Source organism: Herpailurus yagouaroundi, unplaced genomic scaffold (genome assembly GCF_014898765.1).
Source record: "Herpailurus yagouaroundi ecotype Mexico unplaced genomic scaffold, PumYag 28, whole genome shotgun sequence".
In the NCBI taxonomy this organism is placed as follows: domain Eukaryota; kingdom Metazoa; phylum Chordata; class Mammalia; order Carnivora; family Felidae; genus Herpailurus; species Herpailurus yagouaroundi.
The window spans coordinates 10882610-10904942 of NW_024412376.1; the positions used below are offsets into that span (position 1 = coordinate 10882610).

At 49.5% G+C, this 22333-nt stretch overlaps 1 protein-coding gene across 1 annotated transcript; it reads right to left on the minus strand.

Annotated features, from left to right (window-relative positions):
* CLU (clusterin) lies at positions 1-16800 on the minus strand. The gene is made up of 9 exons (XM_040463989.1): positions 16671-16800; positions 12902-13033; positions 11427-11575; positions 7917-8087; positions 6001-6409; positions 4848-4952; positions 1417-1646; positions 500-675; positions 1-245 (listed from the first exon to the last, which is right to left on the minus strand). The coding sequence occupies exons 2-9, from the start codon at positions 12993-12995 to the stop codon at positions 236-238; spliced, it is 1344 nt and encodes a 447-aa protein (XP_040319923.1). The 5' UTR covers positions 12996-13033; positions 16671-16800; the 3' UTR covers positions 1-235.
* Positions 16801-22333: the final 5533 nt, after the last annotated feature.

Genomic DNA, 22333 nt, shown 5'->3' on the forward strand with positions numbered 1-22333 from the left:
GCATTCTGATTACTGGCGGTTTTATTGAGTTAGTGGCGCGTGGGACTTCTTCCCATGATCAGCGAACGCAGGCATTACAGCGCGGAGTCCAGAGGGAAGAAAGGCTGGGTGAAGGGACAGGAGGGCAAGGCCTGGTCACTTGGTGACGTGCAGGGCTCTCTCTAGGGGCCTATCGCTCATCTTGGGGGCAACTGAACTCAGACGCCCCCATGGTTGGAGAGGCAATGTTCACATCTCATTTCTCCCTGAAAATAAAATGAAGGAAAATGGAAGGTGAGGGCTCGATATTCACTGACAGGCAGCAACCAATACTCAACTTCTCATCAACAAAGAAAGAACATCCTTCAAAGGAAAACTAAAATGTCCATGATTTTTCTGCCTTCGTCCCTGGGCTCTGGCTACGGGTGCCATCATTCCCAGGCTGGCTATGCTGCCCCGTGTCTGGCTCCTGCGGACCTGCTGGGCCCGGAAGGATGACAGGTAAGGCCTGCATACTCACCCGTTCTTTTGACGGTATTCCTGAAGGGCCTTCTCTGCCACAGTCTCCATAAATTTAGGATTGTTCCTGGAGACTTCCTCTGGGACCATCACAGAGATGGGGTCGGAATCAAAGAGCTTCACAACCACCTTAGTGAAGCCAGAGGGAACGTTGGAGTCAGAAGTCTGGGAGCTCACCTAGAAGGAAGAAAGGTAAGAGAAGGACTGAAAAACTGGTCCAGATGGACTCATTCTGCAACAAAAGCCAGGCAGAAATCTGGACAGTGGACCCCTTTTGCTTTTGACTGATTTTGACATCTGGACAACTCCGTGAACAGAAATGCCCGAGTTCAGAGACACTTGTCTGTAGGTACAAACATTGTCTGCAAATGACCAGCCTGTGGGGAGCCCCACAGAGACAAATGGGTCTTAAGCCACCATGTTTCCTTTGGGCAGCCACTGGCTGGGCCAGTGGCAGAAAAGGAATCGGGGAAAGAAAAACAAAACAAAAAAGGTTCCCAGCACTAGAGAGAAGCTTTCTATCCCTGGTAGAGAATAAGGCCCCAGTTCATGAGGCATCGAACATAGCAAGGCAGCTTCGTGGAAAGAGCACAGGCTTTCTGGCCAAGCACACGAGTTCAAACGCCCAGGCGAGTCACCTACCGGTTATTAAAACTTGGGCGCGCTGTTGAGTCTCTCTCACTTTCCTCAACCGTAAAATGGGGTCATGACGGTCTACACCTCATGGGGTCATGAGGCTTCCGTGCAACCATGTGCATAAAAGCTCTTATGTTTCCTGCCATGTGACAAATGCTCGATCCAAAGCATAAGGGCTGCCTTTAATATCTTCATCCCATTTACTCCCAGGGAAGGTTCCCATCGCCTCCGGACCGTGTCCCGGGCCCCCGAGCTTCGGTGCGCGGCCAGGACATGACTCACCGTAGTGACCTGGAGATAGAATGGGTCTTCACTCTGAGTGAGATTAGCCAGCTGGGACACCCAGCTAAACTGCTCATTCAGCTGCTTCAGCAGAGAGGACGTGTTGAACATCTTCTCCTGGTAGGACCGAAGCAGCTCGTCGTACAGCTTGGTGAACTTCTCTGCCATCTGCAGGGAGTTGTTAAGTTCCTGCCGCAGCAGCACCTGAGAGGGGTTGCTGGCAGAACAGTCTGCCCAGAGATGGGGGGGGGAAAAAAGGCAGAAATGTAAAGGGAAAGCTAAAAAAGGATAAAAACATGAATGGAAATCCGTCTTCGGAGCCAGGACCGAAAGCAGGGCTACTGTTAAGTCCCGAGCCACAAACCACGTGTTGTCAGTCTGCAACGTTAACAGGGCTCACCCCGGAATGTAAACCAGCACGCAGCTTCCTTCATCGACGAAGTCTTGCTCTGGAAAACAACGTCACCTGAACTAAACAGTGTCCTTAGAGACATCATTGATTTACCTTTGGGTGCAAGCCCCTTATCTCCTTGGAAGACTGGTGACAAGCAGTGTGGACCTCACTTTGAGAAGCACTGATCTCAGTCTCTGTGCTCAGACCCGGGCCTGCTCTTGCTTGCCCTCGTCCCGGATGGATCATTTCCGGAGCGAGGGAGGGGTTACTTACGGCTACCCTTTGTGGGGACCTACTCGGTACCAGACACGACATAAGTGCTTTAGATAGCCCCTGTCTCCGATAATCACATCTATTCTGCCTGTAAGTATTACCAGTGATGAAACTGAGGCCCGCAGAAGTAAATCAATTGCCTAAAAGTCATAGAATGAATGATTCATGGGCTACTCAGAGTAGGCCCTTCCTACTCTGAGTCTATGGTTCGGGAAAATTCTCCAAGCCTATCTTTGGAGCATATCTGCAGAGCTGGAAATCCGGTGCCAACAGTCGAAAGAGGCAAAAGAGCTGGCCAGGGCCCTCGGGGCACAAAGCCCAGCAGCCTGGTGGCTGGGGGTCCCGGCTTGCCCATCTTGGTCCTTGAATACTCACTGCAGGTTTCAGATTGAGAAGAGCTGGCAACTACCCACTGTCTCTTTACAAACTACTGATTTTCTTTCCCTAATTTTTTCAAAACTCTCCTAAGGAGGGTGCATCCCCTGACTTGGGGAAGACAGATCTTTGCACACTGCATTTAATATAAGTGATTACCATAGGTATTGCAACTTCAAAAATGTTAGGTGGGGCCAGAAATAAAAGCCAGGTTGAAAAGACAATACAATGAATAATCTTAACTCTTTCACCAGAGAAGAATTAAAACATAAGGAAAGCCATTGAGAACCCAGACTGTCTGGAGCAGTGGATCTCAACTGGGGGCTCTGCTAACCCCCAGAGGATATTTGGCAAGGTCTAAAAATGGTTTTGGTTGTCAGGACTGGTGGGGAAGGGAGGCAACTGGTGCCCACTGGGGAGAGGCCAGGGGTGCTGCTAAACAGCCCACAGGGCACAGGACAGTGCCACACGACAAAAAATCATTTGGTGTGGATTGTCAGGAGTGCCAAAGTTGAGACACCCTGGTCTAGAGTGTTCGGGCAGTGCGTGCTCATTTGGTTCAAGCACCTTCAGTAAGAGGTGGTGACTCTTTCTCAATGCAGAAGAGAAGGCAGTTTAGGTAAGCTGCGACCAGTGACCATTAACCTCAGTGCTGGGTCGGGGGGCGTCTGGGTGGCTCAGACGGTTGAGCGTCCAACTCCTGATTTTGGCTCAGGACATGATTTCACGGTCGTGGGTTCGAGCTCCGAGTCGGGCTGTGCGCTGACATCATGCAGCCTGCTTGGGATTCTCTCTGCCCCTCGCCCCACCCTCATGCTCACTCTCTCTCTCTCTCTCTCTATCTCTTTCAAAATAAATAAATCAACTTGAAAAAAAAAAACCAATATCAGTGGTAGGGGTGCCAATTTGAGCCCTGGCATCTGTGGGTCTCTTCTTCTGGCCCTAAACAGGACTTTCTTGTGGCAAAGTACTATGTAATTTCTGCAACTCTAACTACAATATTTTATGGGAAAAGCCCGGGAGGCTTGGTTGAGTGCTCATCTACACTTCATACATCAGCCTCTCACAGCACTTGTATTTATTTTGCAGTGGCTTCTAAAATTATAGGAGTGAGGCTAGGAATATTTAACTAGACTCTAGACTCTGAAGGCTTGCCCTGGCAAACCCAAACGTATTAAGAACACAGCCACAAGATTGATCTGCAATGTACAAGGGGAACAATTAACTCTTTCTGAGCACAGACTATTGTGTGCCAGGAACCACTCTAGATGCTTTGACAGCTGTTACTCAAAGTAACAAGAAACTAGTCAATGAGCAGATCTAACAAAACTGAGGGCAACAGCTGAAGGGAAGTACAGTCGACCCTCAAATGTGTCCACAGTGTGGATTCTATACCAGGCAGTACTGTGATGTCGTTTTTCTCTTTTTTATGATTTTCTTTCTTTTCTTTTCTTTTCTTTTCTTTTCTTTCTTTCTTTCTTTCCTTCTTTCTTCCTTTCTTCTTTCTTTCTTTCTTTCGTAAGAGAGAAAGCAAGAGTGCGGGAGGGAGTGGGGGAGGGGCAGAGACGGAGGAAGACAGAGAATCCGAAGTGGGCTCCTCTCTCAGACAGAGCCTGAGGCAGGGCTCGATCTTATGACTGTGAGATCATGGCCACCGGACACCCCCTCTTCTTTATGATTTTCTTAATCTCTTTTTTTCTAGCTTACTTGAAGAATACAGTACATAAGACACGTTGAAAATGAACTACGTGTTAATAGACACCTTACGTTATCGCCTCCTTTTACCCCCTCGTTGTTCAAGGGTCAATTATATTTCCTTTGCTTCGGGACCAACCACTACCGGTGACCCATGTGTTCTGGGGACAGAACACCAAACACTGGTTAAAAACACGTCCCAAACGCCTAGCTCTCCAACATAAGGGTGTCCTATAATCTTAAGAAGTTACTCAACCATCCTGTGACTACGAGCTTTCACCTCTGTTAAGACAGGGACAATAACTGTACCTAACTCAGGATCATTTTGAGGAAGTGAGTAAATGTTTGCCAAGTGTTTATAGTGGTGCCAGCAGAACATACGGTAAGTGTTTGCTAACCAGAATACATATTCTCTAAAGTTCCATCATCTGCAGGGGAAAATGAGGAGGTCTACCAGGCTGGGCCCTGGGGAAGAAGATAACTGGGGAAATCAAAGAATGCTGTCTCCCAATTTCAGGGACAGCCCTCCATCTTAACCCGTGTCTACAGATGAGGGGCCCAGGTGGAGCAGGGCCAAGGACCGTCCCCAGTGCCACAGCCAGAAGGCAGCAGAGTGGAATTTCAAGTCCCATGTGTCTGACCCCATAAAGGGAGCCCCAGTGAGGGACCAGGGACCCAGGGCTCCCCGACTCACCCACTGACAAGATCTCCTGGCACTTGTCACACTGGTCCTTCATCCTCAGGCACCCCGTGGAGTTGTGACGGATCTCCTTGCACACCATACGGTCTTGGTTGTCTTCTGGAGACACAGGAGGGAAGGGGGAGTCATGCTGATGGCCCACACAGAGCAATATAGTGATGGGCCACCCAGACCTCACTGATCCTTCCACGCTCCCGTGTGCCCCCCTGAGATGCAGGTTGGAAAGTAGTCATCTGCCTGCAGACTGATCGGGGCTCCCCACAGAAGGACCAGGAGCTGGCTCCCAGGGCCTCGCCTCCCACCGTCTCTGGGGGATGAGATCCTCCCGCCGCCACACTGCCGTTAGCTCCACGGGCCTCTCTTTGGCATCAGAACCCATTTTTGCTTTGCATTTCATCTGGCTCGTTTCTCTCCCCCTAGCCAGTCAGCAAGCCCCTTGAAGGCAGGAATGGGATCCTCCTTTGAGCCGCCTTATAACACAGGGCTCTCCCCATTGCGGATATGCAGTAGATGCTGTTCAATTCAAGGTCCTTCTGTATTTCCAGACCATTTCAAGCCAACACACTGCAGCATTTAGGAGATGGTGTTGGCCAACTACGTCTATTAGTTCAACGAAGGAAATCAGTTCTAAATATATTGACTTTTCATGTCCATATTAGACTTCATTCCCTGAAAAAATATTCACTGCATGCTCATTCTCCACCAAGGCCCCAAGGTTATAGCCATGAACGGTTTTCTAAACTGTAATATGGGCTCATTATATAATTGGTCACCAATATATGCATGGCATCCACATAAAGCCACCTGCGTTCCCGAGAGAAAGGCTGTCTGGTTCTCTCGAATGGACTAATCAATGTCATGACCACCAGTTGCTGGGAGGGGCATGGTAAACTTGGAAAAAACAAGGTTCCAAGTCTGGCAGGGCTAAGTTTGACCAGGTCATACTTTTCCGGCTGTGAATACTTGGACACACTCCTTTACTGTCATAATTTTCTCCTCCTTAACTGGGGATAATACCATTCATGGAGTTGCTGGGGGAAATAGAGACGACACACGCCAGGCGGCCAGCAATGTTCTTAGACTCTACTGAGCTTCTCAATAACCTGCTAGTTCCCATCCCTTAGGAAGAATGAGACATTTTTTTCACCTTCTGTGAATTCCATCGGAAAGTGGTAGGGAATTCTCTGGAGGTTGATGTCCATGGCCTGTTGAGCCTGGTGTATCATGTCGAAGAAGGGTTGAAACATGTCGTGGAAGTTCAAGGGTTGGAATGCAGGGAAAGGCATTACGTTCCGGGCGAAGCGGGACTTGGGATTGAAGAAGAAAGGCCTCCTCTGTAATGAGCTGAAGGGTGAGTAGTGGTAAGTATCCTGGGGCTCACGGGTGAAGAATCTGTCCTGGAAAAGCTCGTCCATAATTCTGGATGCCCGGTTGAAGCTGTCCTGCATGACGTCCAGGGCGTGGGTCTGCTGCCGGTCGTTCTCCAGCAGGGAGTCGATGCGGTCGCCATTGATCCAGAAGTAGAAGGGAGAACTCTGGTTCAGGAACTCCTCAAGCTGTAACAGGCAAAATGGGCAAGTTAGGAGAAGGCTGCTAAGGTCCCAGCCTCCTCCTGGCCTCCTGCGTGTTGAGAAGAGCCGATCCTGACCCCTCACTGCCCTTGGGTCTCCTCAATCATAGCACGTGACCAAAGATCCTGCTGGGACTGGCTCCCTGGCCCCCCAACTGGGGAGCCAATGCCCTTCCATTCTACCTGCCCAATGGGGAAGAATTTAGGAAGGCCTCTGAGGCCACGAGATGCACAGACCCCCGTCACCTGAGACTAGTCTCTTCTTTGACCACGAAGGATCCCACACCCCTGCTCAGCCAAGGGCCAACTGACAGCCTTCAGTTCATGAGCTCCAACCAGGTGAGGCCCTCAGGGGAGGATGAGATCAATATTCATGTGCCAAAGTTCTTAACTCCTTCTGCCTAAGCGGGCACAAGGATCTGCTGTACCACGAAGCTGTTACATTACCCAGCTAATAATTTCTAGAGAAGAACCTTCTAACAGATGGCCAATACCTGGCACATGTGCGGTCCATGACTTCACATTTGTGCACTCATAGCAACTGATGATGGGCGCTCCGGGGGCCCCAGTGCCGCCGCAGCCCGGACTGATTAGTTGCATCAGGGCTTGTGAAAGGAAGCTGTGATGTTGTGATTTATAGTAAGAAATGTATATTTGGTCTTCTTGGGGTTCCTAAAGCCCTTAGAATTTCCTTCCAGGAGAGCAATAAAGGTCTTTTGTTATGTTAATGAGGCGGCTTTTGGAAAGCACCTAAGGATGGGGGCTGGTGGCCAGAGGAACGAACCGGGTGAGAACAATTAGAAGGTGGAAGTTTTAATCCCACCTCCTGATGTCGGGGGGGGGGGGGGGGCCCGGCGCCGGGAGGGTCTGGAGGTTGAATCCATCCGCAATGGCCAATGATTTTATCAATCATGACCACGGAAGGAAGATTCCATAAAAATCCCAAAAGGATGGGCTTGAGGAGCCTCTGGGTCGGTGTACATGTGAAAACACTGGAGAGGGGTGCCCTCTCAGAGGGCGTGTTAGCTCCCCACCCTTTCCCCACACCTTGCCCTATGCATCTCTTCTGTTTTTTCTGAGTTATAGCCTTTTATCAGAAACCAATAACCTAGTAAGCCAACTGTGTCTCTGAGCTGTGAGCTGCTCTGGCAAATTAATTGAATCCAAGGGGGGGATTGTGGGAACCTCCACTCTGTAGCCAGTCGGACAGAAGCACAGGTGACAAGCCAGGCTTGGGATGGGCCGCTGAAGCTAGGGGTGGGGAGGACGGTCCTGTGGGCCTGAGCCCTTACCCTGTGAGATCTAATGCTGCCTCCCGGGTGGACAGTGTCAGAATGGAGCTGAATCGTGGGCTGCTGTGGGGGAATTGCTTGGCGTGAGGAACACCCCCCGCGCGTCGGAACTGGGTGCAGGACCACAGAAGCATATTTCACTCAGCTCTCCGCACCCCCCACTCAGAGCCTAGCTGTCCTCAGCGGCGCGTCCCCTTTCACCTGTTGGCCAACCAGGCCCGAGCCGCTTCTGCAGACGCGAGCGTAGAACTTCATGCAGGTCTGTTTCAGGCACGGCTTACACTCCTCCCAGAGGGCCATCATGGTGTCATTGCACACCCCCTGGGACGCCTTCAGCTTCATTTCAGAGTCCTTGGTATCACTTAGGGCATCCTACAGGGGGACACGAGGCCAGGTTAGCCACACAGAAACCACAGGCTTCACGCTTTCCAAGGGTGCACGGCGATGCCTGGCCCTCCACCGCTCAGGCGGGTCTTTCCAGGGCTGGCCACACAGCGTGCTTATTTCCTCCTCTGGCTCCTATATCCCTCACTCGCCTGGATTTCCCTCCCCACCCAGCTCTAAATACCTTCCCAACTTCAAGACCCCGCTCTTCCTTACAGTTTTGTCCAGCCACTAGAACCCATGTGGATATCCCCTTCCTCTGATGCTGCACTTAGTCTCAACCCCAGGATTTACCGCTCCCTTATACCTAATTTTCTCTTCTCCACTTTTGGGGTTTAAATGTTGTCTTCCAAAGCTTCCACCGATGTCCTGAATCTTATTTGTCTATTGCAGCCACAGTCCCTGGCATGCAATGAGAATAAGCAAGCTTTCTTGATCAAAGTCACTGGGCGTCTGGGTGGCTCAGTCAGTTAAGCGTCCGACTTCCACTCAGGTCATGATCTCACAGCTTGTGAGTACGAGCCCTGCCTTGGGCTCTGTGCTGACAGCTCAGAGCCTGAAGCCTGTTTCAGATTCTATCTCTGTTTGTCTCTGCTCCTCCCCTGCTCTCTCTTTCTCTTTCAAATATAAATAAACATTAAGAAAAAAAATTAAGGTGGCTCAATCAGTTAAGCATCAGACTCTTGGTTTCAGGTCAGGTCATGATCTCACAAATGGTGAGTTCAAGCCCTGCATTGGGCTCTGTGCTACTTGGGATTCTCTCTCCCTGCCCCTCCCCTGATTGCTCTCTCTCTCTCTCTCTCTCTTCCTCAAAGTAAATAAATAGCCTTAAAAATTTTTTTCTTAATTAAAAGTTAAAGTCACAACAACTACCAAAACTCTCTCGTACATCCATGTCACTTGGTCCAATAATTCTATAAGAATCCATCCCAAAGAATTCCTGCCATAAAGGGAAAATCCCTATGCATGAAGATATTTGTTACAGTATTCATTTATGGCAGAAAAAAAAAAATACTGGAATAAATCCGGATGCTTAAAACTAGAAGGCCAGTGAAGCAAATTGTGGTCCACCCAGAGGCTGGACAAGTAGTTTGGCAGGGGTGTTCGTAGTTAAGTTTTAAATAGCGTAACAAGCACTTTTCCATGTTAACAAACCGTGATTTTGAGTATAGCGGCTGTCAAAAGAATATAAAGGGGAAAATGTAGTAAAAAACGAATCACATGTTAACAGTCCTCAGGTAAGAGGGTTATGGAAAACTTTTCCTCTTCCACTTTTCTATATTAAAGTCTCAACAAATGAATGTATTAACACTTCCAAGAAGAATGAAGTAGACCATCCACACCGCAAAGCAAATCTACACTGTGAAGAGCTGACCAGGAAGACACGGACTTCCAAGAGATCCCTCCTCTGTTCCAGGTCCCCTGCACCCCTGGTACCCTGCTGCTGCTGGAAAGGCCACCATACCTCTTACCAAGCCAATTCACAACCATCAACTGCCCTGCCCACTTCCTCTCTTTCCCATTCACATACTGAAGAACTAAGAAGCAATGTAGTCTTGGGGCGCCTGGGTGGCTCAGTCGGTTGAGCGTCCAACTTCGGCTCAGGTCATGATCTCACAGTTTGTGGGTTTGAGCCCCTCGTCGGGCTCTGTGCTGACGCCTCAGAGCCTGGAGCCTGCTTCAGATTCTGTGTGTGCGTGTCTCTCTCTCTACCCCTCCCCTGCTCACGCTCTGTCTCTGTCTCTCAAAAACAGATAAATGTAAAAAAATAAAATAAAAAATAAAAATAAGTAATGTAGTCTTTTCTGGAACTTGATGTGCTTTTATCACAGAATCTGGATGGTAGAATATCCAACTGTGATCATGACCACAAAAACTCCAGAACAAGACTTGCCTGCCACCTCTACATGAGCTACCTGAAGATTCTCATAAAATGGTGAGAAAAAAACCACTAAGGCCAAGGAAGGGCACGAAGTGTCAAAAGAAAGAGCTGCCTCCAGGCCAGCATTTCCTGAAGCAGCTTCCACGGAATTGTGCTAAAAGCTATCAGGGGGAGAAAAAAGGATGCTCTGATCAATTCCATTTGGAAAACAAAGGGTTAAGTGAAATTACACAAACTTCTTCGCTGCAGAACTTCTCAGAGCCTTTATTTTATGTATTTAGTTATTCTTTAGTATCTTTTTTTTTTTTGTAGCTTTTAAAAGTTTAAAAAAAATTTTCTAGGGAGAGAGCACATGAGCAGGGGAGAGGGGCAGAGGGAGAGAGAGAGAGACTCTTAAGCCTGATGTGGGCTCACAACTGTGAGATCATGACCTGAGCCAAAATCGAGTCAGATGCTTAACAGACTGTGCCACCCAGGTGACCCCTCAGAGCCTTTAAAATGCTTTACTATGGGGGCTCTGGGTGGCTCAGTCGCTTAAGCATCAGATTTCAACTCAGGTCATGATCTCACAGTTCGTGGGTTTGAGCCCTGCGTCGGGCTCTGTGCTGACAGCTCAGAGCCTGGAGCCTGCTTTGGATTCTGTGTCTCCCTCTCTCTCTGCTCCTCCCCCACTCATGCTCTGTCTCTCTCTCAAAAATAAATAAACATTAAAAAAAAAATTTTTTAAATGCTTTACTATGCATTATGGGTCATGAAGGTAGCAGGTGACCCCGTCTTAGCATTTCGTTCATTAGGGGGAAGGAGGCAATGGGAGTAGGTTTTTAGGGTACACTTAAGGAGACTATTGATTTTTAAAATAAGTTGTTTATTGCATTGTGGTGTTTTAGTTTTGTTGAGTCATTAAGCACAGTCTAGACCCGCTATTTTCACTATTGGACTTAGGTGTCTCTTCATGAAATACTCAGAACTCTAGAAAGCCGGGGGGCAATACGGGTGTGTGCCTGCCTTAACCCCACAGGTATTGTCGCTACTAGGTAAGCTTCCTGCCGGCAGGGCCCCATCCCCCTCCTGACCTGGGACAGACCTTATCCAAAGCCTACCTTGGAGCTTGCATAGTCAGGGTTTAGAAAAATCTATTGAAGTGAATCCTGGCATCATCAGGCCCTGCGCCAGGCTGGTAAAAAAAAAAAAAAAAAAAAAACAAAAAAACAAAAAAACAAAAAAACAAAAAAAAACCCAGATCCAAGATCTCACCCCTTGAAGCTTTCAAAAGCAAAGAAACTCTCCCTATTTATTAACTGCAGCCCCAGCATCAGCTGACACCAGCCTGGAAGGGCTGAGGGTCACCCTGGCAACCCAGCAGGGCCCCACAGGAGCCCCGGCCACCCCTCCTCTCTAGCAGAGGCGAGCCAAGGGGGAGGGTGCGGTCACCTGGCTGTCCTCACCTCTTTCTTCTTCTTGGCTTCTTCTAAGTTGCTGAGCAGGGATTTGCGTTCTTCGTTTGTCTGTTCTATCAGAGTCTTTATCTGTTTCACGCCCTTGAGGGCGTTTTTAATTTCCTTGTTAATGTACTTACTCCCCTCGGTGGACATTTCTGCAAGAGAAGGGTCGGGAGGTAGAGGGACGAGAGAAGACGAGACTGCGATGGGGCATGTAACCCTAGAACCATCTGGAAGGGTCGGGAAGGCCAGCTGGGTGTAGGAGCTGCCGGGGCTGGCAGTGCCCACCCTGGCAGGCAGGCTTCAGGCCCCAGCTTTGCCCTGACACGGGTTCCCATCCCAGGGCTTACTGTGGACCCAGGGCCCACGTAGCGACTACACCAGCGGCTCAGGAACACAGCCCGCTGGAGCGGGCACACCCCAGAGGAGGGACAGCAAGCAGCACCACGCCACGACGCCCCTGCGGCTCTAGAGAACCAGCCTGCCCAGCTGCAGAAGAAAACTTTCAAGGAAAACAAAAAATCCCGGAAGTGTGACTGTTTAAGCACCAAAAGGTAAAATATTATCTTGGATACAAGTGTTTCTGGAATTCGGCTTAGCCGCACGTCTGAACTTCTTTATTCCACGGTTCCAGGTGATGGGGGACACAAAGATGAACGAACGGCACCGTTCTGCGAGGAGACTGCGATCAAGACACAACACCGCGTGACAAAGGCAATGAGACAGTGTCCCGAAGAGCGGAAGGAGTAACAGCTAAGGCTTTTCTGGCGGTTATCCTGGGCCAGACACTGAGTTCGGCCACTTCACGTGCGTTTTATTTAATACTCTCTGTGCTGGTGTCGTGCCCACTGCATACATGAGGAAAAGGAAGCACAGTGAGGTCAGATACCTACCCCAGGTTATACAGCTAGGGAGTCACAGAGGTATCAGACGCATACCCAAGTCGGATCTCAAAGTCTGAGTTTTCAACTACTTGCCTGCAGAGAAGCAGTCAGCTTGCAGGACGAGGGTGGGGAGGAGGGAGGACAGGTTTCAGGAAAGGCCTGGCGGAGGAGGGGACCCCCGGCTGGGCTCTGAAGGAGGACATTTCTCCCTTCCTGGATATGGAGCATTGAGTTTCTAGGTGGACTGGTATCAGGCGCCATGGACACTCAGAAATGGAAACTCACAATGCGCAAATGATCCAGGCTTCATAGACCTTTGTGGACAAGGTGGGAGCACAAGACAAGCGGACTGGTGAGGGAACAGCCCAAAAGGAATACAGCAGCATCCAGTGCTTTCTGAGCACTTAAGATACACCTGAAAAACGTCTAGGAGTCACCTGACCACAAAGAACCTAGGCCAGGCAGCTTGGAGAGACGAGGCTCCGGGAGAGGCCGGCCCGCGCCAAGCAGACCTGATGCACAGGAGAAAACGGTCTTTACCACTTGGGGCCCTGACAGTGAGGAAGTGTGGCCGAGGGGAACCCCTGCTCCACTTACCCTGGAGCTCTGCGTCTGAGACCGCCTTGTCTCCCAGAACCCGTCCATTCTCACAGGTCAGCAGCAGCCCCACCAACAGTAGGAGAGTCTTCATTGCGCCCGGCTCTCCAATTCTGGAATCCCAACAGGCCTCTGTTTGTAGAGAACAGGAGACTGTCATGGTAACAGCTAGACAGCCTGCTGGTTTCCGGCCCAGCCTGCAGCCTACAGCAGCTTCCCTGGAGCCCTGCCCTCAGCCAGCCCCTGAGCTGGCAATGCTGTGTTTTTATCCCCGGGGGAAATTGGGAGAAACGATCAGTCTTGCCCCTGGACACCTTCAAAAGAAAGCAGAGGCGGTGGGTACACGGAGGAGCCATAGGAGAAGCAGCCTAAGGCAGAAGAAAGGAGAACTCTGGAGTCAGAGCCCTGGGCTCAGGTCCAGCCCTTCCCCTCCTCCCCATCCTCCTCCTCCTCCTCCCCCTGAATTGCTGACTAAGACTGGACACTGCTTTCTGCATCCAGAAAGGACGTCTATCTGATGATACCTGCTCATATCAAATACACCCTCAAAACACCTCTCTGGGATGACTCACCCGGCCCTTTCCATCCCCACCCCTAACTCCCTAACATGGGGATGGCCTCCCAGAGCTCAGCAGCCCCCCTGCTGTGTGCACCACTAATCCTGCCCACAGGCATCACCAGTCAACCACACCTTTTTCTCCACTGAGCCTTAACACCACCTAAAACTGCTTTTTAAGACTCAGAGGCAGTGACAGCCAACCCTTTGGGTCGGCAAAGGACAATAAATCCCATTTGCCATCCCTGGCATGAGACGTGAGCCAGGCAGCATAGATTTGGGGTATAAATACAGGAGAGCAGAGGGTGGGGCAATTGTGCTCAGAGAGGGGAGAGAGAGAGAGAGAGAGAGAGAGAGAGAGAGAGAGAGGCAAAGTCAAGGGGTTAAAGGTGGGCCCCCTGCCTCCCCAGGAGAAGTCCCCTCTGGATGGACATGTGCCTCGGCCCTGCCAGGTCTCTTTCACAGGTCTCTTTCACAGTAGGGTGCCCTGCCAAGGTGCCCCTGCCACCACTCAGCTGACTGCTCGGAGCCCAGGACAGCCCAGTCTTACACAATGGACCCTTTCCCAGAAGCTGAAGTTGTTGCCTAAAACAGAACCCCCCTCCCCAGCAGCCCGTCTTCTGGCCTCCCCCTCCCACTGCTTATCTGAACTCACTCATTTCCCATAACAGAGCAGGGAGGTGGGGTTGCCCCCCTTCCTGAAATCGTGAACATCTACAAACTGCCTTCAGCTCAGCAGGCCCGTATGGACACTTGGTAGCACATTAATAAAGGAAGCCTCTCCCAGAAAGTAATTAGTAAAACAGCCAAGCCGTGGTTCCTCCACTGGCCACACAGAGCAAAGGAGCAGCGTGGGAGAAGAGAGTGGGTCATTGCCTTCCCCAAAGACAGGGTGGGTGGCTGAGTCGGGGCGCTATTTCAGGCCTGCCAGAAGGCAGGGCTCCTGGGCTCTGCCCTAGCTGCTCACTGAGGCCTGAAACACGTCAGAGAGAAACAGAGCTCTTGTGAGGCCAGAGAGAGAAAGCCAGCAAGAACACGTCTTGGGAAGAGGCCCCTGGACACTTCTCAGAAATTCATACAAGAGCCTCAAGAATAGGTTTGGACCAGAAGAGCACTGAATGAGGAGTCCAGAAACCCAGCGGCCAGTGCAGAGACTCCCATCAGGAGCCTGGGGTCCACTGGGGGGCCAGCAAGCCCTGAGCTGAGGAAAAGATCAGTCTCCTGCCCCATCGCTCCATCTCAACGGGGTGGGGGGGGGAGCAGGACCCTGAGACGAGATAGGGGCTCCCCAAGGTCGGCAGCAGGCTGGCCACCCCAGGATGAGAACCCAAGTCCTCCCAGCCTCCAGCCCAGTGTTCTTTCCTTGACACTAAGTCAATTAAATCTGAGCCTTAAGTGTCCTCATCTGTAAAACGTCCCCAACAAGGACCTCAGAGATGGGAGGTCCTTATATAATATAAATACTGGGGTCTTATATAATCATAGTAAATTCTGACGATGTCGAAATCTGACCCAGGACCAATTGTGGGCTTTAGCAATATCTATTGGGGAAGTGGGGGGAGGTGGCATGTTTGGAGAGGGTCAGAGGGACTGAAACGCGCACCCGTGGTCCCTCCTTGTGTGGCTTTGCTATTAATGCAACGATCAGCTCCTTTACAGTACCTACGAATCAGCCTGAGGTGGGATGGGGGTGCTGGGTGGCGGCGGCGGGGGAGGGGGGGGGAAGGGGGTCTCATTATCATGCTGACGCTGATTCCGAATGTGAGATTGATACCACTAGTTCAAGGATGGCACTGGAACGGGGGGGCTGGACTGGGAACTGCTTGCCCTCAGACTGCCTGCAACTGTCCTGGGGGCCTGGCTGCCGGTTGCTCTGATTGGACAAGCCCAGCCAAGGCCCTCCTTTTCCCCACAGCCCCCAGGCAGGCTCTTTCCCCCAAGGAGTTTTAACCCTAGGAGAGGGAGCCACGGGAAGGACACAGGCACCTAAGCAAAGTGGTCACGCAGCTAGTGAGCTGCACGGTTTTTAAAGCCCGAGGCCCAAGCTCCTATCGAACCTCCTCCCCAAATGTAGAAACTAAAGGAGAAAGAAAAATAATACACCTGAAATTTACACCATCCAGAGGCAAATACTAGCACTGTGGTATATTTCCTTTTATTTTCTATGGATTTGTATACAATTAGATCCCTTATACCCACTACCTCCAAAGAGTCTTTAAAAGCACCCTTTTGTGGCTGTGTAACAGTCCATTTTCTGGTGTACTCTTATTTCACACGGTGGGGCATTTAAATTGTATGTAGTTTCACACTGTTATTATAATGAACACTCCTGCCAGTATCCTTTCATTGTATCTGTACTTATTCTTAAATTCTTAACCTCTCTCTTTTAAAATCATCATCATCATCATCATCCTCAGCAGCAGCTTTTTTTTTTCTTTTTTCCTTTTTTTTTTTAGGTCCAGAAATTCTGGAAGATCAAGGCTTCAGTTCTAATCCCGATTCTGACACCTACTTGCTGTTTATCTTGGGAGACGGTCCTAAACCTCTCCAGGCCTCAGATTATCATCTATAAAATGAGACAGTTGGATCAGACGTCTGAGGTCTGATGGAGTATGCCTGACTTTTCTCTCATGCATCCTGGTGCGTTGGGAAGCAGAAAGAGTGGGATTTAAGTGGTTGCAACATGTACTTAAAATCAAAACATAAACACACTATGGAGACAACTAGAGAATTCTCGGGAGCAAACAGGATGCCTCAAGCTGGCTAGCTGACAATCATCACTGGAGATCAGTACCTGTACAAGGAAGATGCTGCAGGCAGGCCCTTTGCGGGCACCCGGCTCCGCCACTCAATAGTCTGGGCCACCGGCTTTAGGCATTAGTTCTCCAAGTCTTTGTCTCCCCATCTTTGCAGGAGGGTCATTACACCTGTCCTATTTAGCCCATCCAATTGTGGCTGGAGCTGGCGAGCGCCGGAGCTCCGGAGTCCCGGCCCTTGCGCCACCCCCAGCAAATTCCGCCTCAGGCTCGGCGGCCTAGTGATGAGGCTCGGACCACCTCCCTTCCCCGGTTTCCCGACTCCATCCAAAGCGCGGCTGTGACAGCCTTGTGAGTACCAGCGATCTTCCCGTCCTCGCCTGGGTGCCACCCCCGCCCTCCCGTGGGTCCCGATGGGGCTCTGCCCCGGGTAGGCGAGGAGGTGGGGACATCTCACCGGTCAGCGGCGCCCGGCGACGGTGCGCTGCTCCTGGCGACGCGTGCTGAGCACCGCGAGGCGCGCGTATTTATAGCGCTCAGCCTCGTATACACCCCCTTTGGGGCTGGCTGCAAACCTGCATGACTCACGCCCAAAGAACGCCGTGGAATTCACCGGGAGCTTTCTGGAAGCTGGCGCCAGAGGGGATGCGGAGGTGGGGGGTGGGGGAGTGCTCCGGTACAGCACCCGGCGGGGGGCGCGTAGGGTGGAGGGGAGGGGAGGCAGGGCATCTGCACCGCGAAAGGCCAGACCGACGCTCCGTGCCCCCGAGCACCGCTCCCCAGGGGGTCGGAGGGAGGGGCTCAGAGTTGGAAGACGGTGCCCCCAGGAGGGGAGAGCTTGAGTTAACACAAGGCCGCTGGGCGAACCCTCCACAGGGTTCCAGGGGTGCACGGCGCTCCTGAGCGGTTCCCAGTCCAAAACAAAATCTCACGGCTCTTTTCACATTGAACGTGAGCCATTCCTCTTGTTCCACTGAAGTAGAAGAAGCATCAGAAATAATGCGGGTGGGATGGGGAGGGTGTTGTGCTAGAGAAGAGCACCTAGGAGGAAAGAAACTATTTCTCCAACCCCACAGTGACCAACTCCACCCAACTCCCCCAACTCCACCACAGTGACCCCGGTGGTCCTTTGGCAGACCTGCCGGCCAGGAGGAAGAAGAAATGTGTTTTTAGCCATGAGCAGAGCGCTCATTTGGGGAACCAAAAGGCCCCCTGAACCTTAAGCAAATTATTGTCCCCATCGACTTGGGGCCCCCGACAAGCAGGGTGGGCTCCATGGGGTGGGACTCCGCAGCCCCAAGCTTGGTTTGGTGGCCATCGCTACAGTCTTGAAATTCCTCATTGATGTTAAGGGGCCCCAAATTTTCGTCTTGCATCTGGCCTTGCAAATGACGTGCGGTCCTGTTTGCAAGGGGGCTCACTCAGTTCCATCTGTCTCAGTTCCGTCTGCAGACAGGAGCTGACTTCTAGACTCCCTTTGGCAGGGGGCTTTGATGTGAAAGAGAGATGGGAGCCTTCACACGACCCCCTGCCACGGAGGGCACCAACCCAGACACCCCTCAGATATAGGTACTTCTTGGGAAAGAAACAGAGCCACCCACTCTGGAACCCCAGGACATTTGCACACCAGGTGAAAAGTCCAGCTGCCTGAAGGTGGTTCTCACACTGACAGGGGAAGAAGGGTAGGCAGAGAGGGACTAAGCAGCCTGCTTTGGGTGGCCGACTTTGAAAACCATCTGAGATGCAAGGGTTTAGGGGAGAACTGTATGGAAGGGGGCTGGGTTTTCTGCTCCCAACTTCAGAGATACAGCTTGAGGCTCAGTTCCTGATTTCCCAAGGTCCAGGGACGACTAGCTAGGACCCAACCCCTTTTCAGGAGGGAGCATGGATGAAGCTTCTAAGCCTGTGAAAAAGTGGAGACACTGGAGCTGGGTGCATGGATTTCTGACTATAGTCTGAGCTCTGCCCAAAGGTCCTGGGTAACCTTGGACCACCACTTGGCCCTCTGGGCCTCAGTTTCTCCCAACAGGACAATGAAGAATCTGCTATGTGTCATCTCTAAGGTCCCACTCAACCTAACCTGAGACAATACCAAGTGTGGGAAGATCAGCCGAGAAGAAAAAAAGAAAAATCCAGTGAAAATGTAGAACAGTATTTCTTTCCTGAGGCTTCCTTTTATTTTTCTTAAAAAAAAAAAAAAAAAAAAAGTCTAATCATTAGTAACAGCTACATTTTCTATGGAAACAGCCTCCTCCTTAGCATATCAATGACTGAGGTCACAGGAGCTGTTTTTGAGCACACTCCTTGTAACTTTTCTGTTCTCTGGCTCCCCCCAGCATCCGGCCCAGGAGGCATAAATCTGTGATAATTATATTTGTAAAAATCAGACTTTGGAGGACAGGCAAAGAGATCTGCCTTAGTCAGCTGAAGTAGGGCAAGGGAGGGAGAGGAGGAAAGGATTTGGAAGAAAAGAACGCGATTCACAGCCTGGACTGTGGTCCCCTGGGAACGATTACTTGATTACTCCAGCTACTAAGCAAACAAGGCTCGGATGATTTTTAAGGGGAAAAAGTGCACATTTTGAAAGCACCGTAAGTGCATTACTGGAGTTTAAATATTCTGAGTAGATCGTAGAGGTCAGCTGGTTCAGCTCTCGCACCATACTCCAATGCTAATTCTCACCACCAACTACAACGTTCCCCCCAACTGATTATCCTGCCTCTGTTTGAATGCCCCCATAACTGGGAGCTCACTATCTGTATGTCAACGGTTGTTTAGAAAAGCTGTTGATAGCATTAGGTTCTTCTGTTGAGTCAGAGTCTGGCTCCTCCAAGGGCTACCAAGCCCAGCGCTGTCTTTTGGAACCATGTAGGAAAACCCAGTCCATCTCCCCGCTGCTAGTCCTTCAGATATTTGAAGGCAGCTAGTCCCTTCTCCCAGTGATCTCCAGGCTTGTGGCTGCCTGCCCCGTCCTTGTTTGCAGATTCCTCCCCAGCCCTTTGGCCTTCTGGACCTTGCCTCTCGCTTGACACTCTGAGCCCAGCTGTGGGCCTGCCAGTACCAGCGGGGGCTGAATACGTTTCCCGTTGCCCCAACGCTCTAGATAAGCTTTCATTCAGCTGCTGAGTCACTTGGCTGATTCATAATAGAATTCATCATCTCTTTGGCAGATGCTGCTATTTAATCATTTTGCTCCCATCTTGCACTTGTGCAGTTGGTTTGGGGTTTGTAGCTTGATTTTTTTTTTTTTTTTTCCTGGAGCAGGGGATTATCGGGGGAGGGGAGGCAGTAAAGAGCTTTACGTTTATAGATTTGTCCCTGTACGCTTTGCCCCATCATCTCTCCCCTGCTCTGCAATATCTTTGTGATGCATCCACATCACTGCCGCACTGTCCAGCTAGTGCCACAAGCTAGTGACGGCTTGGCCACCGCCAGTATAACTCGAACAAGCGAGAAATGAACAAGAACGGTAAGTACCCTGGGGCCTGTTATTAACAATTCCTCTCCAGGCTCGAATTATTAAATGAGTATATCTAGTTAATTACAGACCTATGAAAAAAATCATGCATAATAAAATTATATACAGTAAACTCGGCCAACAGCTGATGCAGAGTATCCTGAGTGCTTTTTCAGGGTCTCCCTAAAGTACAGTAAGTTTCACTCCATCGGTTACATTTCCTTATCTTCCCATCTAGGGAATATCTTTTTGGGAAAAGGTATGAAACTAGCCTTTCCCAAGTTGCTTATCATAGGAGTAGACAAATATTACTTATACTATCTTCACTGTTACACTTGTTATTGACTGACTATATCGTCTAGATTTCACTCCAGAGTTGGTCAATTCTATTTATTTATTTATCTGTTTGTTTGTTTATTTATTTATTATTTTAATGTTTATTTTTGAAAGAGAGACAGAGTGTGTGTGTGTGTGTGTGTGTGTGTGTGTGTGAGCAGGGGAGGCGCAGAGAGAGAAGGAGACACAGAACCTAACGCAGGCTCCAGGCTCCAAGCTATCAGCACAGAGCCCGACGCGGGGCTTGAACTCACAAACCATGAGATCATGACCTGAGCTGAAGTCGGACACTTAACTAAGTGAGCCACCCAGGCACCCCTCTGTCCTCCATCTTATTTCTAAGGTGCTATATGTTAAATTCCCCCTCCTCTACAAGACAGCCCTTCAAACATTGGAAAACAATGGTTCTATCTCAACTTAGGTGTGTTTCCTTATACGGGTCCTTCACTCCCTTCTAATAGAGTGAGGTCCCCAGATACCTCGCTCTGCTCCTTCCTGCCTTGAGGGTGCTCCGTTTTGTCACTGTTCCTCTGGTGTGGCTTTAGGAGCAAACACAAGACCCAGCTTCAGGTGGCCAGGCAGGAGGGCAGTCAGACACTTACAACCTATGATTTGATACTGAGGTCCCTGTGGCCCCAAGCCACCCTCTGCTTCCTTTTATATTATGTCGTAACACATTGTGCTTCTCAAATTGGTTTACACTGTCCCCTGGGGCAGGCTGTGGGGTGAGGAAAGTACACAAGGACACAGAAGCATCTGACCACACTTTCACTTGGATTTAGGGCAAAAAGTTAATATTTAGTGAGTAATCAATCTTCCTTCCTTTTCTCCCTTCCTTTCTTCCTTTCTTTCTGTCTTTATTCATTTTTCCTTAAATCTCATGCTTTGAAAGTAATGGATATCTATACATAAATTTATTTTTAAAAAAAATTTTTTTTAACGTTTATTTATTTTTGAGACAGAGAGAAACAAAGCATGAACGGGGGAGGGTCAGAGAGAGGGAGACACAGAATCTGAAACAGGCTCCAGGCTCTGAGCTGTCAGCACAGAACCCGACGCGGGGCTCCAACTCACGGACCGCGAGATCATGACCTGGGCCGAAGTCGGCCGCTTAACCGACTGAGCCACCCAGGCGCCCCCATAAATTTATTTTTAGAATGTATAAATGTATATTTAGAAATGTAATATAGATACATCATATATTATGTATCTAAACAAATAAGGGATTTTGCCTGTTTCTTTTCTTTTTAAAAATAAGTATATAAAATCATATTATACATATTGCTTGTTTTTTTCCACATAATAAAACATTACGGATATCACCTCGAGGTCAATACACAGATAGATTTAAACCATGCTTTTCTGTAGCTACATATTTTATTCAGTCATTCCCATTTTTTCTGTTGCTATAAATGGTGCCACATTAAATGGCCTTTCACATGTATTCTAATATGTTGGTGCCTTTTCTGGTATAAGGGAGATTCTCAAAGTGGAATTGATGGATAAAAGGGAACATGTAGGATAAAAGAGAATTGTAGTCTTCACGTTAATCTATATTGCCTGATGGTTTTCCCAAAAGGTAGTGGTAACTCCCACTCTCTCTGAGAATGTACATTTCCTAGGTGATCATCAGACTGGATGCTGCTGGTCTTTTGCATTTTTGCCCGTCTGGTGAGTGAAAATGGCATCTTTACACCTTAATCCCTTCATCTATTATTATTTTCAACTCATCATTTATTTATTTTATTTATTTAAAAAGAATTTTTTTTTTTTTTTTTTTTTTTTACATTTACTTATTTTTGAGAGACAGAGACAGAGCACAAGTCGGGGAGGGACAGGGAGAGAAGACACAGAATCCGAAGCAGGCTCCAGGCTCTGAGCTGTCAGCACAGAGCCCTACTTGGGCCTCGAACTCACAAACTGTGAGGTCATGACCTGACCCGAAGTCGGAGGCTTAACTGACTGAGCCACCCAGGCGCCCCTGACTGATCATTTTTTTAAAGACATTATTTTTAAGTAATCTCTATACCCAATGTGGGGCTCCAGCCCACAACCCTGAGCCAGCCAGGCGCCCCTCAACTAATCATTTTTAAAGGAAGTTTCTTCTTCTGTGATTTGCCTATTCACATTGTTTGCTCATTTTATTGGACTTTGATCCCTTTTTCTTATCAATTTATAGGAGCACTTTAAATAAATAAATTTTATGTGTGTGTTGCAAAGTCTTTACCAAGTTATTTTGTGTCTTTTCCCTTTGATTATGGAGGCTTTAAAATTTTTTATATGGTGAAATTTGGTTTTTCCCTTTACAGTTTCTAGGTCTCCTGTCT